Genomic DNA, 18123 nt, shown 5'->3' with positions numbered 1-18123 from the left:
TTTAGCTCTGGATGTCCCCAACTCAACCCCCAGCACGATGGCGATGATCGCAGCAGTCACAGTTACTCCTGTGTTACTTACAGTCAGCACCAATAATAGCTGTGAGCAGATTCAGGGATGCCACACGAACAGTCTCATTCTCAATCTTCAGCTGCGAGTGCAGAAATGCTATGAGGTCATCAGGAGAAGAACGGGCTGCAAAGGAAGAAATCACATCCTCACTAACAACTGAAAGCTCATTCTTACCACACCTACAAAAGAAGGAAGTTACAAGGAAACTACTGTGTAATTTGGAGTCTCTTCCCCTACCTAGCAGTAGGATACAATAGCACAGCTCCATTTGATTTTCCATGATGAGCTGCTGAGTTGGAGAACAGATCTGTGGGAAGAAGAGAAGTGATCAAAGGAAAACTAATCAGAACAAGCAACTGAAAAGAAGATGCTCAATTAATTTCTAAGCACTCACTTCCTACCTTTCCAAATAGAGCTCTGAACCCAAAATAAATGGTACTGACTGCACAACAAGAATCAGAAACAATGACCGATACACTGGATAACAGAAGTTCATGCTTTCAAAGTGTTTTTAGCAGCAGAGCTAATTGAATCAAGACTTGACCCTTGGTAACTGGTTCAAATGGTTAATTATTCCACCATAAAAATGTAGGCCTTATTTGCAGTCTGAATTTGTCCAGCTTCATTTTCTAGTTATTGGCTCACGTTCTGCCTTTCTCTGCTAGATTATTACATATGTTTCCCCACATAGATATTATAGACTGCAATTAAGTCACCCTGTCACAGGATAGGTCCTCCCCATTTGGATGGGATCAGTTTTTACTATATAACTCTAACTCCCTCTAAGAACTGGCTTATGCTAAAATTGCTTTACAAACTGAGCTGGATTTTAGCTAATAAAATGAGACCACTATCTGCTTATTCTTAAGCCAGCAGAAACCAATAAGGCATGAGAAGGTCTCCGGGCTCTTCACTAGCATTCAAAAGATGTTTATTCTTAATATGCTTCAGATCTGCTGTGCTTAAGCTCAAGTGATACAAGAACAAGTTCCCCTCACCTGGTCGTGCAGAGCACTGCAGATGGCTTGAAATTTCCCTTCAGGTAGAAGGATCTTATATTCACCGGAGACTTCCAAGAGCTGCCTCAGACTCTACAACAGAGGGTGAAAGTTAGAAGGTGGGCATACAAAGGAGCAATATGCAATGACTGAAGCAGGTTCATGGAATTCATAGATTCCAAGGCCAAAAGGGATGATTGTCATCAACTAGTCAGGCCTTCTGTATGACACAGGCCTTAGAAATTGCCAAAATAATTCCTAAAGCAGAACTTTCAGAAAAAAATCCAATCTTGATTTTAAAATGATCACCTTGACTCTTGGTAAATGGTTTGAATGGCTAATATCCCACCACTGAAAAGGTAGACCTTATTTCCCATCTGAATGTATCCTGTTTCAGCTTGTAGCCACTGGATCATATCATGCCTTTCTCTGCTAGGTCATTACATATATTTCCCCATGAAGATATTATAGACTGTAAGTAAGTCACCTGTCACAGGGTAGGTCCACCCTGTTTGGATGGTATCAGGTTGTGGAGGAGTTAAAGAACTAAGGCAGCCCAAGTGACCTAGTCTCCCCAACCACCATAGCAGGCCTGGTTCTTAGAGCAGCATTGCCTAATAGTCAGGGTCAGTGCAGCAGCCCTTTAATGAGGCTCTTCAGCTCAATGACCCAAGCCCTTCTAGGTACGACCGTGCAACCTAGTGCTCAACCACCCTTTGGGGCAAACCAGTGTTGCCTAGTGGCCAGCCCTTCTCCACCAGGCTCTACCTACTCCACAGGGTCCCAGCCCAGGGCCTTGTCTTGCAGCTCAATGGGGTTTCTTCCAAAACATGCAGAGTCAAAGCCTAATACCTCAACTCAATAATGCTTAGTTCACATAGATTACTTCCCACCATTCTTCTGCAGCAGGTCATCTCAGTAACTCCGTGGTCTCTCCTCCATCTGTGGCATTGGATGGTTGTGGGGGGGTCAACTGGAACCACAGGCTGGCTGGTTTCTGCATCCTAGGGCACTGGCAGTCCCTCCACAAAAGCCTGCAAAGCACCTCTGCTCCCTTCAGCTGTCAGCCTAGACAGAACTGAGCTGCTCCCTTTTATATCCTGATTCCAGTTGGAGCATTCCCAGCAAGTATGAAGGGGCATAGCCCACAGATCATGATTAGCCCCCGCTGAACCATGCATGGTGGGTATCCTCTGTCACAAACACTCCCCCTTAAGAGGGTGTCCATTGGTGGACCTTCCTCTTCATCGTCTCCTTCCACTTGGGAGAAGTCTGTGTTTGCATGAGCCTTCCCTGCCCCAGTGTAACATACAGAAGTCATAGGGTTGGAGCGGGAAGTACTACCTCATGATTCAGGCACTGGTGTCCTTCATGTTATTAATCCATCTGAGGGGTGCATGGTTGGTGACCAGTTGAAAGGGCTTCCCCAGTACAGAATATCCCAGGGTATGTCTACACTACAGCGCTAATTCGAACTAACTTAGTTCGAATTAGTTAATTCGAACTAAGCTAATTCGAACTAATGCATCCAGACTAAAAAAACTAGTTCGAATTAGCGTTTTTCTAATTCGAACTAGCATGTCCACATTAAGTGGACCCTGAACCGGGGTTAAGGATGGCCGGAAGCAGTGCCGGCAGGGCATCAGATGAGGACTTAGAGCGTGGAGCTGCTGCCTCAGGCTAGCCGAGGGCTGTGCTTAAAGGGACCCGACCCCCACCCCGGACAGACAGTTCTCAGGGGTGCCCCTCTTGCAAAGCAGTCCTGGCTTGGAGTGCTCTGAGTGCCCACACTGGGCACATCACAGCACTCGGCCATCAGACCGGCTGTACTTGCCGCAGGCTGCCATCTGGGGAGAGGGAGCAATTGGGGGGCTGCAGGAGAGCTTCCACCCCCAGAAGCCCGCAGAGCCAGCCCAGTCCTCCCCGTCGGGGGCTCGTACCCCATTCCTCCCTCACCTCCTTCCACTTACCCTTCCTAGCCCCCCTTCCTGATGTACAAAATAAAGAAAACGTGTGGTCAAAAATAGAATCTGTCTTTATTGAACAAAACTGGGGGAGACTGGGAAAAGGAGGTGGGAGAGGGGAAGAGAGAGGGTGGGAGAGGGGAGGGCAACTACAATGATCAGAGGTTTGGAACAGGTCCCATATAAAGAGAGGCTAAAGAGACTGGGACTTCTCAGCTTAGAAAAGAGGAGACTGAGGGGGGATAGGATAGAAGTCCATAAAAGCATGAGTGGGGTGGAGAGGGTGCATTAAGAAAAGTTCTCCATTAGTCCCCATAATAGAAGGACTAGAGGACACCAAAGGAAAAGAATGGGTAGCAGGCTTCAAACTACTAACAGAAAGTTGCTCTTCACAAAGCAAAGATTCAACCTGTGGAGCTCCTTGCTGCAGGAGGTTGTGACGGCTAGAACTAGAACAGAGTTTAAAGAGAAGTGAGATAAAGTGATGGAGGTTGGGTCCATGGAGTGCTATTAGCCAGGGGGTAGGAGTGGTGTCCCTGCCCAAAGTTTGTGGAAGGCTGGAGAGGGATGGCACGAGACAAATGGCTTGATCACTGTCTTCGGTCCATCCCCTCCAGGGTCCCTAGGGTTGGCCACTGTCGGCAGACAGGCTACTGGGCTAGATGGACCTTTGGTCTGACCCAGGACGGCCATTGTAAGCTCAGGGCTCAGGGTCGGGGGTCTCAGTGGACCACCTTCATTTTCATGCACACCTGCTCCTAGGTGGCCAGGCTGGCAGCTCTCCTGCCCTAGACGGCCACTTTTCTGTGCCTAGTGCGGAGGTCGTGGACGAGGTCCATGATGTCCGCACTAAACCAGGCGGGTGCGGTCCTGGGCAGGCTCCCGAGAGCCGCCAGCCTGGTCCCGGGAAGAGGGGGATGGCTGGGTGGCAGCGGGTGGCTGGCTCGAGCCGTGCCAGGTGCAGGGTCTGCTAGCTGGGTGCTGGCCAGCCTGTGCCCCTTTAAGAGGTCCGGGGCCGGAAGGGGGGCAGACGAGTTTCCCTGGTGTTGGCCAGAGTGGCCACCAGGGAAAGCTGGGGAGGGCTAGCCTCCCACTAATTTGAATTAAGGGGCTACACACCCCTTAATTCGAACTAGTAAGTTCGAACTAGGCTTAGTCCTCGTACAATGAGGTTTACCTAGTTCGAACTAAGCACACCGCTAGTTCGAATTAAGTTCGAACTAGCGGAGCGCTAGTGTAGCACCTATCAAAGTTAATTCGAACTAACATCAGTTAGTTCGAATTAACTTTGTAGTGTAGACATACCCCCAGGGTGTAGATCACCCACTTGATGGCCAGGGCCTCCCTTGCTATAGTAGGGCGGCAGGTCTCTCAGGAGAACAGCTTGCAGCTGAGATAAAGGATCTGGTGCTCCTTCCCACCTATTTCTTGAGATAGTACCACTCCTGGTCCTACCTCCGAGACCTCCATTTGAAGGATAGAAGGCTTTGTGAAGTTGGATGGGATAGGACCAGCTCTTGGTTCAGCTGTTTTCACAGGGCCTGGAAGGCTTCCTCACAGTCTTCTGATTACTGGACTTTCTGTGATTGGGTGTTCTTCATCAGGTCCAATAATAGGGTGCCCAGTGTGATGAAGTTGAGTACTAAGCAGCCACTGTGTCTGAAGTATTGTGGCACCTGTTTCTTTGTCATGGAGGTGGGGCAGTCACACAAGCCTTAGACCTTATTTATCAAGGAGCTATAGTTTTCCCCTTCCTACTGTGTTCACTAAGATGGCACTTGGCTGGATTCACAGTGAGTCCTGCATCTATTGGGGCTTACAATACCTTGCTAAGATGTCAGAGGTGTTTCCCCCAGCTGGTGCTGTGGATGACAATATTCTTAATGCACACGGCTGTATATTGCATATATGTTTGCAATATTTGGTTCATGAGCTGCTGAAAAGTGGCTGAGGCTCTGTGCAGCCCAAATGGCATCCTGCTGAATTGCTATAAGCCAAGCAGGGTGTGGAAGGCACTCTTCTCACAGGAAGCCGGTATCAGGGGTATCTACTAATAACTGTTGGTCAGTTCTAGTGTGGAAATGAACTTTGCATTTCCCACTATATTCCTCCTTGAGATTTCCCCATGTATGCATCCCAGTATCACTTCAGCTTTTTTGGCCACAGCATCACATTTGTAGGTCATGTTCAGCTGAGTATTCACCAAGTTTCCCAAAATATTTTTCAGAGTTACTGTTTCTCAGGAAGCATCCCTCAACATGTATGTATCACCTACATTGTTTTGTTCCTAGATGCATCTATTTACATTCAGCCATATTTAAATGCACATTTATTGTTAGCACCCAGTTTACCAAATGATCTATATCACTCTGAATCAGTGAGTTGTCCTTTCCATTATTTACCACTCCCCAATTTTTATTTCATCTGCCAATTTTATCAATGATGATTTTATGTTCTCTTCCAGGCTATTGATAATGAGATGACAGTCTAACTCCTTCCGGTACCTACACACTTTTCTTCTTTGCTGCTTGAAGCTTCCAGGATATCTCTGATGAAATCTACATATTTTACTACATTTAGGCTCTTGTGTAGTCCTCTGATACTTTTAGTCAAGTCCATGAGACATTGATTCCCTCAAAATCATGGGCATTCCAATCCCAAAAGCAACCACATATTCTGGACCAGAAAGCCAACATAGATTGGGAGTAAACCATGGAGGAAGTGGGGAGGGGGGAAGGGCAGCAGGGTTGTGGCCCTGGATTTGCTGCTTGGCTTGTACTGAGCCAGCTCACATAGACTGAGCATGCTCAATCATACTACTGAAGCCAACTGCCCTCAATCCATCCTCTCACTATCAGCAGACAAGAGTTACCTTGGTCATGTGATACTGAGGGTAGATGAAATAAGAGAGACAAGGTGGGTGAAATAATATCTTTAATTATATTATCTCACCCACCTTGTCCCTCTAATATCCTTGAACCAACACAGCTACAACAGCCCTGTACACAACGGTAGATGAACTAGACGGTGATTTTATATCTATCTAGTTATATAATCTAAAGCAATGCACTTCAGGCCTTCTTAGTATTAATTTTCAGCTACTGGCAGTTTATTTAATACTGCCCAGAGACAACACACAGCAGCCCCTGCTCTGAGGAGTTTATTTATAATCTAAAAGAGAGACACAGAGTTGATAGGATGTACCAGTAAATCACAAGGAGGGAGTATCTTATGGGGGGGCGGGGGGAGGGAACAGGTGTTTTGTTTCTTACCTCCTTATCATCTCCAGAAACAGAAGATACTTTTCATGAGAGGCTTTTACCTACAAAACTTGTCACCTGGGTCACCATGTCTATAAAATCAAGACTTGCGTGTTTATCTATTATCTAACAAGTCACTATGTAGACCAGGAAATGCCACTGGTAGCAGCTAGTGCAGTTCACCTATGCGCACACATTGATAGTTATTTTAATAAGTATCTCACCTTGGTGACATGAAAAACATTAACATCCTCTTTATATTGCTCAAGGAGCCATGGGATCTGTTCGAACACCTTATCTTGATGATCTTCTTTATGCAGGAGGAGGCTCATCATAGTACCAAGGGCTTTGATAATGGCCTGCTTGACCTACATAGAGACACAGAATTTATGTTCCTACAAATTCATTCAATATCATGCAATGGGCCCATCTTTTCTACTTCTGACGAGTGCAATTTCCCTTTTCCACTGTTGAAACAGCCCTATCTCAATATTTCCTGGTAAAGAGTTAAGACTCATGGGCTTCGTCTACACTGGCATGATTTTCCGAAAATGCTTTTAACGGAAAAGTTTTCCGTTAAAAGCATTTTCGGAAAAGCACGTCTAGATTGGCAGGATGCTTTTCCGCAAAAGCACTTTTTGCGGAAAAGCGTCCGTGGCCAATCTAGACACGCTTTTCCGCAAAAAAGTCCCAATTGCCATTTTCGCGATCGGGGCTTTTTTGCAGAAAACACTACTGTGCTGTCTACACTGGCCCTTTTGCGCAAAAGTCTTTCGGAAAAGGACTTTTGCCTGAACGGGAGCAGCATAGTATTTCCGGAAAAGCATTGACGATCTTACATGAGATCGTCAGTGCTTTTCCGGAAATTCAAGCAGCCAGTGTAGACAGCTGGCAAGTTTTTCCAGTCTAGAGACAGCTATGGTGTTGGTTTCAGAATTATATTCTACTGCACCTCACAACTTTCCCAAGTGGGATATTTCCCCAGATTAGTATGCACACTAAACCAACTCATTCCTGCTGTAACTCTACTGGAACTGAATAGACATCTGCCAGGAATGAATTTAGCCCATTCTCCTATATTCATCTGCATGTCAGGTGACAAAACTGGAATCTATGTACACTATGTACAGACAGAATTTCCATGAGATTGTGACATTATAATCTTTTTTAAATGTTTTACATCATACTCCGTTCTATCCCAAAGAACCTGCCATTGAACTCCATCATCACAAAGAGTGCCATACACAGAGAATTTAACAATATAATTTCTCATAAAGGTTTAGAAAGCCTACAATTCTCACCTCCAAATCTTCACATGTGGTCCATTTGCTTGTCACATGACGATAGAGGGGAAGAATTTCATCACAGAATTGAGATTTACCCATTTTGGGAAATGGCCACCTTTCCCAGTTCCTAAAATATAGATTTACTGCCCTTGACCATTTTTCCAGAACTGCATGGAAGGAAAAAAGACAGGCAATATGAAAAGGATGCAATAGTAATAAGGATACGTTGTTTTATCAGTGAAGACACCCAGGCTTGTAGTTTATTACAATTCCATGCCCAATTCAGGAACAGCTGATGAAATCCAATAACAGTTTTGAATTATTTCTCTTCCCTCCTTTCCGTTTCTTGTTTCTCAAAAGGCTTTCTTCTCTTTTGTCTCTCTCCATCTCTTTTTAATTCCCATCATTTGAAAACATATTTTTTTCTCCCTTGTTACCTCTTAATTAGAGCTGATTGTAAAGGTAGTTTAAATTAAATTAAAAGTGTTTACTCTTGTTTTTTTCAAAATTTCAAATTACAAAGATCATTCACATGTTTCAAAAATCAACAAATTTCAGCCACCTTTTTAGCTGTACAAAAACACTGAACACATCCTGATTAAAACTGTCATTGACATTTTTTCAGTTTAATATTCCATCAACTTGGAAAAAAATATGAAAAATGTAATAAAAAACCAAAATATTTTGACCAGCTGTTTTCTGAATGATTCATGTCCTCTGCAGTTATTGCTTATTTAGCCCTAAAACTGTATGATTTCCTATTGGGTTACAGTTTGTCTGAAAGATGTTCAGTGCCCCTAACTCCTATTAGCTATACTGAGATTTGACAGCATTTTGCCCTAAAATTAGATGCACCCGCTGCCCTTGAAAGGAAAATTAAGGCTCAATCCTATGTTCTATGAAGCTGATGGCAAAATTCCCATTTATCTCAAAGGTGCAGGATTAATCCCTTAGGCCTGATCTACACTAAAGGGGAAAGTTGACTTAAGGTACGCAACTCCAGCTATGTTAATTATGCAGCTGGAGTTGACGTATCTTAAATCGTGTTTTCAGACTGTCCACACAGTGGAAGGTTGACAGGAGTGTTATTCCTCATGAGAAGCAGGACTACCGGTGCCAACGGGAGCACCCACTCAGTTCGAATTAGTGGGTCTTCACTAGACCTGCTAATTTGGACCCTGGTGATCAACTGCAGCAGCATTGATCTTCTGCATAGTGTAGACGTGGCCTTACTTGAGCATCAACTAAAAAGCAAAGGAAGAGAGAAGTGGAGAAGACCAGAGGACAGAGAAAGAGGGTGAAAGGAGATGATAATTAAGAAACTAAAGAGGAGGAATGGGTGGAGGGGTGGAAAACGGGACATTTTTAAATGTAATTCAGTCTGTTGCCTGCACATTCTCCCCCAGGAATTTCCTGGCACATGGGCAGCATCAGCTTTTGTTTATTTTTAAAATATCCACAAGTCATAAAGGGCCTGAACTTACAAATGCTCAGCACCTCCAGCAAAGTAAGGAGCACTCTCAACTCCACTGAGTGCCACAGGAGCATGAGGACTCAGCCCCTGGTACAATCCAGTTCAGAGCCTGTTTGTAAACGATCAGTCACTTAACTCTGTACCAAGGCCCCTAAATATCCATTTTGGACATCTACAATAAGTGCTGGCACTTACCACCACAAAATGGTTGCCTCAGCCTGCTCTCGCCGACTAACATCCGCATGGAGCTCATGCTGTACAGGGTCATTCCCTCAAAAGGAATGCACTTGAGTGCTGAAAAGAAGGACCAGAAGAAAAGGAAGACAGTCAATTGACTGTTATCTGCCTTCTTACTATCGCATTTAGAAACACCGCTGGGTCGGATGCTATGGGCTCCTAGGTCATTTTGTGCTGCGTACACAAATGATAAGGCAGAAGTAAAAAATCAGTGGGGGATTTACCCTGAGGAGGAGCATTCTCCACCAATGTGCAGCTGTGCCAGATGCCCAATCCTCTCCCAGAGTAGGAGAGAGAGCACTGGGGAGGGATGAGAAATGGAATGGAGAAGAGCTCCACTAGACCTGATTTTCCTCAATCCTGTCCTTTAAGAACTTCAAATGGGGCATAAGAGCTTGCACCTTGGTGTGGATAGCTCATGGTCTAGCAACTGGAACCAGCCACAGCAGTTCATCTCATGCCCCCCAAATAGCACTCTGTGTAGCTGTACAGAGCGTGAACCTCTGTCCTTAAATGGAAGACAATAACTTTGAAACAAAAGATGGAAGTTGACATACGATAGGCTGATGATAGGTTGTCCAGCGTAATCAAAGTGAACACGTCAGACAGCTTCAGTGGTTTCAGATGACATTGAAGCTCATACATCACCTCATTGAAATAGCAGCGTGCCAGAGCCACTAATGTGTTGCTCGCTGCCACTTTTAGTTCATTTGTTGCTTCCTTAAAAAATACAAAAAGAGAGAGACTGAAGTGATTAAAGCCAACTACACCAGCCAATGCTGCTCAAATGAATCAAGTTCTTATTTCTGTTTTCCACCCAACTTTCTGAGAACAGAATCATGAGTCATAAATAATCATTGAATCGTTTGGCTAAACACTTGTCAGCCTTTCAGTTGTTTGCAAGCTGCTTAGACTATTCGCTATTAGCTATTTGTGGTGGATGATTGGCTATCATAGTGACATGATATTTTTCCCTCAGAGGAGGTGGGCAGCTTCAAGATATTCAGAGAATTTTCCTGAATAAACTATCCCCTAAATCCAAATACTGCTTCTTTTGGAAACAGCTCAGATTCTGTTTAAAGGTTTCATCCTGCTGCTTAACACCATAGTATCAGAGCACCTTCCACACAAAATCAGTATCAATAATGAAATCCCTAGTAGACTTCACAAAAAACTTGCTTGTTAAGAAACGGTAGGCCTCTCTGCATCTGATATATGTCACAATATCCTGACCTTACAAAGCACTTAAGCACATGTGTAACTTGAACAAGATGAAACTAGTCACATGCTGCTTAGGACCTGGGATTTCTGGAGGACGGTGTGGGGATCTGTGGGCCCCTAGCAGTCATTAATCCTGGAGTTTCAGTATATAGTTTACAAAAAATGTTTTAATTAGTGTTTTAATGCTTTCATTCCTGTCATTAGCATATAGGGAAAACTAACTTACCTGAGTATCAGAGGGGTAGCCGTGTTAGTCTGAATCTGCAAAAGCAGTGAAGTGGGTCTTTGACCACAAAAGCTTATGCTCCAACACTTCCGTTAATCTAACTTACCTGAGTCTCTCTCATGTGGTTTGAGGCAAGTGTTATTATTTTGCTCAGTAGCCTTCTCTCTAGGACCTGGGCATCCTGCTGTAATACTTTCTCCAGGATACAGTAAATGTCTACTCTGTTTTTCTGGGGACAAAACATAAAAGAACAATTGGGGAAAATGTTTCCTTGATGACAATATAGTAATGCTATAAGCTAATATAGTAACGCAATATAGTAACACTTACGCTAATAAGCTTCTGCCCAAAAGAGTTTACAATCTAAACATGAAACAACTAGCCCAGGCTAAAAGAGCAGATCAATAGCCAGGAAAATAATTCAGGTCTTCTGATTCACTATCTGGAGTCCTCTCCACTAGACCACACTGATTCCACAGCCTGCATACTCACTCAAGTAACCCCTAGTCTTCATTTGTATAAAACTTGCTATGCCCTCCACAATCACCCCAGCTAGCAGCATTTCAGAAGAAGCTGAGCAATTTACAAATTTTTTAATCAGAAGAAGGGCCCTGCACTGCCCCCTTATCTAATTTCGTTTATTATTATTATTATTGTTGTTGTTATTATTATTATTATTGTTGTTATTGTTGTTCTTGTTATTATTAGCATCATGCCTTTTTTTATCCACTCCAGACAGAATTTGTAAATACAATTATAAAATACCCAACTCCTGCAGTAAATCTTCTGCAGCTTTTAGGGAAAATTAGCTCAGGAGTTACCTCTACATTGACAGTAGCACACTTGAAGGTCTCTTTTATGGGGTCCATCAAAGTTGAAATTCACAGATGATACTAAATATGGAGGAGTTGAAGGTATGAGTTGTGACAGAGAAATAATCAAGAGGGGCACAGAGAAATTAGAAACCTGAGCAGAACAAGACTGATTTCAGAGAACTGCAAACTAGCGCACCTAGAGAGGGGGTCAATATAACTGACATAATGAGAGGGAGAAAAGTGGGAAACAACAAGTGACCTGGAGTGACAGTGAAAAAAAAAGTCAGCCATCTGGGTTGGGTTTGTTACATACAGGAATCTTGTCATAAAGCAGGAAGACAACAGTTTCTCATTGTTCATCTGAGGTGTGACTGCTTCTGGCTTATTTCACTTTTTTGGCACCACATTCCCCAGAAAAGATCAACAGCTTGGAAGTAATTCAGGAGAAAATTTTAAAAAGTGCAGGGAGGCCAGCAGAACTGACTTTTAAATAGAGACCTGCAACCTCTATGGGATCTGACCTCATGCATCAGGGTGAGGTTGGGTGGGTGTAGGGGAGCCTGCCTTGACAATAAATGGCCACGTCTCCCTTTGACACGTGCGGATCTCTAACAAGCAAAACCCAGGCCTGTCTCAAGTCTGGTGCACATAAGCATGCAGGCAAGGTCATGGGAGAAGCTGTGAGAGGAAGGAATGTTTTGCATAACAATGCAGATGAAGCATGGTACGTGAGACTATGTCAAGAACACATGGCAAGCAATCTTGTACAGGTACTTCTGTTTCTGATAACCACAAATTACAGATGCAGCCATACAACTGTCAACTATGCACATAGCAGCAACATCCTGAGTGACAGGATGTACTCCAGATAGGGTATTGGGCATGTTACATATCCTACACAATATGTAATCAATTGGTAAATATTATTAGAACAACCAAGTCTCGCTTTGCTATAAAATGGGCTTAGTAAGAACAATCAGTGGGAGGGAATGAGCAGGATTGACCCACAGGTACTGCTCGATGTAACTAGAAGTAAATAGGCCCTACACACCGGTGATCCAGTGCATGGTGTTCCAATGCATGGGAAGAAAATGAACCCTGACCTCCTGCCTGCTACTGTAGGTAGCATACGGGTGAAGTGTAAGTGAACTAGTCTTTATTATTGTATTATAGTAGCTCTTTTATTAATTGCTTTTGCATTGCTTTGCACTATATTATTGCTTTAGAATGTATGGCATTTAAGGTTTAAATTGTGTAGTAATTGTTTTTAAGGCTTGTAAAACTTAAACAACTGTAATAACTGCTTAAAGCTTGCAATAAATAAGAAAGTGGTTAAGTATCCCTGGAGTGTCCTGGTTTCTCTTGGATCTAAAATAAATCGTATCACATCACAGTGGGAAAACAACTGGACTCCCCTGGGCTCAGATCAGGTCAGCTCTCCTCCACAGAGTCAGCACAACCGTGACTGCCTACTCCAGCCAGCCACCACCTCCTTGCTGCATAGCATGCACTGTGGAGTGAGGATGCTTAGGAGTCAGTGTTTCTTACCCTGCAGCACGTACATTGCACAGCAGGGGGCAGTATCAGAGACATAAAATTTAGACTTTAACATCAGGAAAAATGCCCCAGCTATAAGACATCTATCAGGTTATTACATAGTCTTCATTGGAAAGTGGTGGAAACCCAGTCACTAGGAGCTGTTAAAATTGGTTTGGCCCAAAAAAATGAAAAAGGCACTGCTGGGAAATTGGATGATCCAACAAGCCTTTCGCATCTGTCTCCTGTGAGTCTATAACTCTGAATTCAGGCAGCTGAAGGTGTGAACTGCCTGCTAAGGTCATAAAGCACTTTGGAATGTTCAAAGCCAATGGTTGGCTACACATTCCAGTGGTTGTGCTTTTAAAGGATGCTGCTGCAAACTGCTATTATTACTGCTCTAGTGGGGAGAGGCTCTGCCTCTTTCCATTCATTTTTAAATGTAAGGAGGATTTTTAATTGAAAATCATAATTGATAACTTATGAATACAAGAACCCCACACTATTCAAGCGAGCCAGAAATGAACTGCTTGTCTTGGCTTCCTGGTACTTGAAACTAAAATGCCTTCTGTGTTGACCCTTAATAGAGAAATGGACTTTGCTGGATGCGAGTATTAATAAAGGAAAAAGGGGTTTGGATTATTTAAGAACCCTTCAAAGCTATATCCCAATCATATGTCATTATAATTAAGAAGTGTTGTCTTGGGTTTAGAGCAGAGAGTCAGTTCACATGGGTTTTATTCACCATTCTTCTACTAACTCACTATGTGGTGTTGAGCAAGTTATTTAATTCCCCATGACACAGCCCATCAGTAAATGGGGATGTTTATCACTCTCCCAAAGGTGCTGTAAAACCTAATTCATGAGTAAGTAGGTAAGTGCTTTGAGGTTTTTGGATGAAGATGCTAAAGGAGGACAAAATACTGCTATAAGAGATTATAGATACCCCTACAGTGCACTTTTATAATATACAGCCCATGTACTCCAGTGTGTACAAAAGGACAGTGCTCCTCTGAGTGTCTCTTTATTATATCATCCTGATCTGTAACAGAATTTTGCAGGATGAGTTTTGCATGAAGACAGAAGGGTAAATACTGATTACACTGAAGGTGGGCTGAGCCAAGTTCTGTATTGAATTACTTCCATGAAGTCAAACAGAATTTGGAGTGGAAACATGGAAAACAGATGTGATTTGATGAAACTGCCTTACCTCATCCTGCTGAAGTTTTTCTAGCAGAACAGTCACAACGACAGCCAGTTTGGTCTCAGCTATCTTGACAATCTCAAGGGCAATAGAGGCCTTATCTTGATCGTCCATATGGTCCAGGAGGAGAACAACCTCGCTGTAAACAGCTGAAATTAAAGGAAAGGATTCTGCTGGTTATCATTGATGTTGGGATTCAGTGCTTGTGTCTTTAATTCACTATCTAGTAAAGACTCTGTAGGAGACCAGACATGGTGATAAGTGGACCTGGGAATCATGCAAATCCTTTTCTTCCCTCATGGTGACCATGTCTGTTTGCAGAGCTATTGTGGGGGGACGGATTATAATAAGGAAAAGCTGCTCCTTTTAAATAAGATCCCCACATAAACTAATCTTTTCCACCTTTACTATTAATTTAGGCATTTTGATAGCACACAGAATAATTTATAGCCAAGATTTTTAAAACTGGGTGCCTAAACTAAAACTCCTAAATCCATATTAACACGCCTACATCCTGATTCAGCAACTTAATCACATGCCTAACTCTATGCCAACAAATAAATCTAAAGTTAAACACATGCATGCTGAAGTGTTTTGCTTAGTCAGGGTGTCATTTCCAAAAGTGCTGAGCACCCAGAATTACCTATGGATGGTGCAAAAATCTTCTAGGGGTTCAGTATCTCTAGAAAATCAAGCCACTTTTCAAAGACCCCACTGTATGAATTTAGAAGTCAAACTTTATGCACTCTGTTTTGAAAAAAGGCTTCAGTTTTATTTTATGATAATTTAAATACTTGCAGAGAAGACACACCGACTAGGTATTTGTCCAGTTGCCTCTAGAGACCCTAAAAGATTTTCCCCCAATGCACAACATAAGAACATAAGAACGGCCGTACTGGGTCAGACCAAAGGTCCATCTAGCCCAGTATCCTGTCTGCCGACAGTGGCCAGCACCAGGTGCCCCAGAGAGGGTGGACCGAAGACAATGATCAAGCGATTTATCTCCTGCCATCCCTCTCCAGCCTCTGACAAACAGAGGCCAGGGACACCATTTTATCCCCTGGCCAATAGCCTTTTATGGACCTAACCTCCATGAAATTATCTAGCTAGGTGTTTTCCATGGGTAGGGTGATTGCCCCATACCTTTATGTGAAGCCTCAGAGATTAAGTCTTGGTAAGTCTTGCTCACATAGTCAGGATCAGTGTTACCTGTAAACTGAGCACTTGGGTGGCAGACATGTGTTTCTAATGGTTGTACACATCCGTACATGCCTCAATGCACCTAAAATGTATTCTACACGTAGAATTGGAGAGAACATTGGTCAGGATGCAATTGATCTCCAGATTTGAGGGTGGGGAGGAATTTTCCCTGGGTCAGACTAGCAGGGATTATTGTTTGGGAGGTTGGGAATTTGTCTTCTTCAGGAGTATGGGGCACTGATCAACCACCAGGATCATCAGGGCTTTTCTGACCTAATCATTTCTCTACCATTGCAAAGGCCTCAGGCATTGGTAGCATTTCAGTTTCTCCTATCCTCTGTCTGCAGCACACAGCATCTTAGTCTCCTAGGCCTTGGGCACATCTACACAGCAGGGCTAAAGCAGAAATAAGCTACACAACTTGAGCTATCAATTGTGCAGTTTAAGTTGAAATAGTTTATTTCGGCTTTTGGCGCTGTCTACACAGCAGGAAGTCGGGGAAAGAGCACTCTTCCTCCTACTTCCCTTACTCCCCATAAAATGCGGGTTATAGGAGTCGGAGAAAGAAGTTCTCCAGCTTGACATTATTTGACATTATGTTGAAATAATGGCTTGCTGTGTAGATGCGGACTATGTTATTTTGCAATAACATCAGTTATTCCAAATTAACACTGCTGTGTTGACATACCCTTCAAGAGTGACAATTTTTAGTCCAAGACAAGTTTTGGTTTCAGCATAGGGTTGCTAGGTGAAACGTAATGGTTTGTGACATACAGAAGATTAAAGTACATGATCTAATGACCTACCAGCCTTAAACTCTATGAAACTGTGAAATAGTTGATGTATTAATAAAATCAGGATTTTATCTCCCATGTGTCTCTCAGCAAAAATTCTCCTGGAGACTTAATATTTAACAAGAAATCTGAAATGCCATATTTATCTGTCTCCATTGTAACAGCATTCCAAGGCATGGAGGAGGAATTGATCAGAATTTACCCTTCCCATGAAAGATTGCTCAAGATTAGGCGATTACCCATCCTTACCCTTCGATTCCAACACCCAGATGCAGATGGAATCAGAACTGTAACTTACATTGCCCATACAGTTGCAATAGTAATGGTGTAGGATTAAGAGCTAAGAAACGCTTTGTTATCCTCCATTTAATATGCTAGCTATCCACTTAATATCTTAAGTAGACAGCAGGTACATCTAGACTGCAGAGTTTTTCCAGGATACCAGAGATATCCCAGAAAAGCTCTGCCACGTCCAAGGAATGCGTCTGCTTTTCCAAAAAAATATTGGAAAAGCAGACATGTTTTTTCAGCATCTCTGTAAACCTTGTTCTACGAGGAAGAAGGGATGTTCTGAAAGAGGCTTTTTTTCTGACATTTGGCCCACTGTAGACGGGCCAACTGTCAGAAAAGCCTCTTTCAGAAGAAAAGTGATAGAACTTTGTAGTCTAGACACAGTCAGCTAGAAGAGAAGTCCTTCTGTGTTTTCTCTTCTAATTTCTCCCATCTCTGATGCTTTGCACCTCTAGATTTTGGCTCCAAGGATGCAGAAGTCATAAAATAAGGACCCATATTAAACATAAAACAACTGGAGAAAGGAAAGAAGACCTTCCCCATAACATCCAATAGTGACTCAGGTTGTCAGGAAAGTTTCCAGGTTCAGAGGCTGTAGGCCAGTCCTTCAACTCAAGTCAATTAAAAGGGAAGTCAGTAGAGGCTCACTGGATTTACAGCAGCTAATGATCTGGTCATATAAATGGAGAATATTACACGTTTCTATGCACCCATGCTCTTGAATGTGTATGTGTGGATACAGGTTGGATATAAAAAATACAATAGTGACCCTTACCTCTATCAATTACCTCCTGTTCACTCACAAATGTATTCATGGTTTAGTCTTTCCTCAACACCTTCTCTCAATCCTTTCTCCCTCCAACTAGCTCCAGTACTGAGAGATAGATGGCCTCTCAGTCTGTCAACCAGAACTTCCAGTTAAACTTACACAAGCACTATTGTGACATCCTTGTGACCAAAGCAAATTCCATAAACTGTTGATGACCAGGTAGGCACACAGGGACTCTGTCACTGTGCTGGAGAGAACTATGGTTAAGATGACCTGTCACCTGTCTATGACTTTTACTAAAAATGGCCCTAAATAAATTTTAGGTGCTGGGGAAAGGCAGCACTCCAGCAGACTCCACTGCTCTGAGAGCAGGCTAGGGTGCCACTACTACTTCCACTCCAGGTGGGTGAACAGCCCAGGGTACCCTGACTGCTCTCCAACCATTGCTCCAGCACAGCATCTGGACCCAGGGATGCCCTGAGATGTACCACACCAACTACTGTGGAAGTCACAAAGGTCCCAGAAAGTCACAGAATCCATGATTTCTGTGATAGAAATGTAGCCGTGTTAGTCTCGTGTAGCTGAAACAAAAAAAGGACTATGTAGAACTTTAAAGACTAACAAGATGGTTTATTAGGTGATGAGCTTTCGTGGGCCAGACCCACTTCCACAGATCAAATAGTGGAAGAAAATTGGCACAACCATATATACCAAAGGATACAATAAAAAAAATGAACACATAAAATTTGATTTGTCCTTTTCATATGTGTACATTT

At 43.2% G+C, this 18123-nt stretch overlaps 1 protein-coding gene across 1 annotated transcript in view; it reads right to left on the bottom strand.

The window, feature by feature from the left end:
- Positions 1 to 17468, bottom strand: part of LOC142825343 (maestro heat-like repeat-containing protein family member 2B) — a 35190-nt gene extending 17722 nt beyond the window's left edge. The window contains exons 1-10 of the mRNA XM_075917300.1: positions 17354 to 17468; positions 14300 to 14442; positions 10845 to 10967; positions 9849 to 10011; positions 9250 to 9348; positions 7596 to 7747; positions 6519 to 6662; positions 1071 to 1163; positions 310 to 379; positions 82 to 195 (exon numbers count right to left, since the gene is read on the bottom strand). Coding sequence (XP_075773415.1) covers positions 82 to 195; positions 310 to 379; positions 1071 to 1163; positions 6519 to 6662; positions 7596 to 7747; positions 9250 to 9348; positions 9849 to 10011; positions 10845 to 10967; positions 14300 to 14442; positions 17354 to 17393 — 1141 coding nt within the window. The 5' untranslated portion in view covers positions 17394 to 17468. The remainder of the gene's footprint in view (positions 1 to 81; positions 196 to 309; positions 380 to 1070; positions 1164 to 6518; positions 6663 to 7595; positions 7748 to 9249; positions 9349 to 9848; positions 10012 to 10844; positions 10968 to 14299; positions 14443 to 17353) is intronic.
- Positions 17469 to 18123: the final 655 nt, after the last annotated feature.

Source organism: Pelodiscus sinensis, unplaced genomic scaffold (assembly GCF_049634645.1).
Source record: "Pelodiscus sinensis isolate JC-2024 unplaced genomic scaffold, ASM4963464v1 ctg49, whole genome shotgun sequence".
Lineage (NCBI taxonomy): Eukaryota > Metazoa > Chordata > Testudines > Trionychidae > Pelodiscus > Pelodiscus sinensis.
This window is presented reverse-complemented; position numbering and strand designations above follow the sequence as displayed.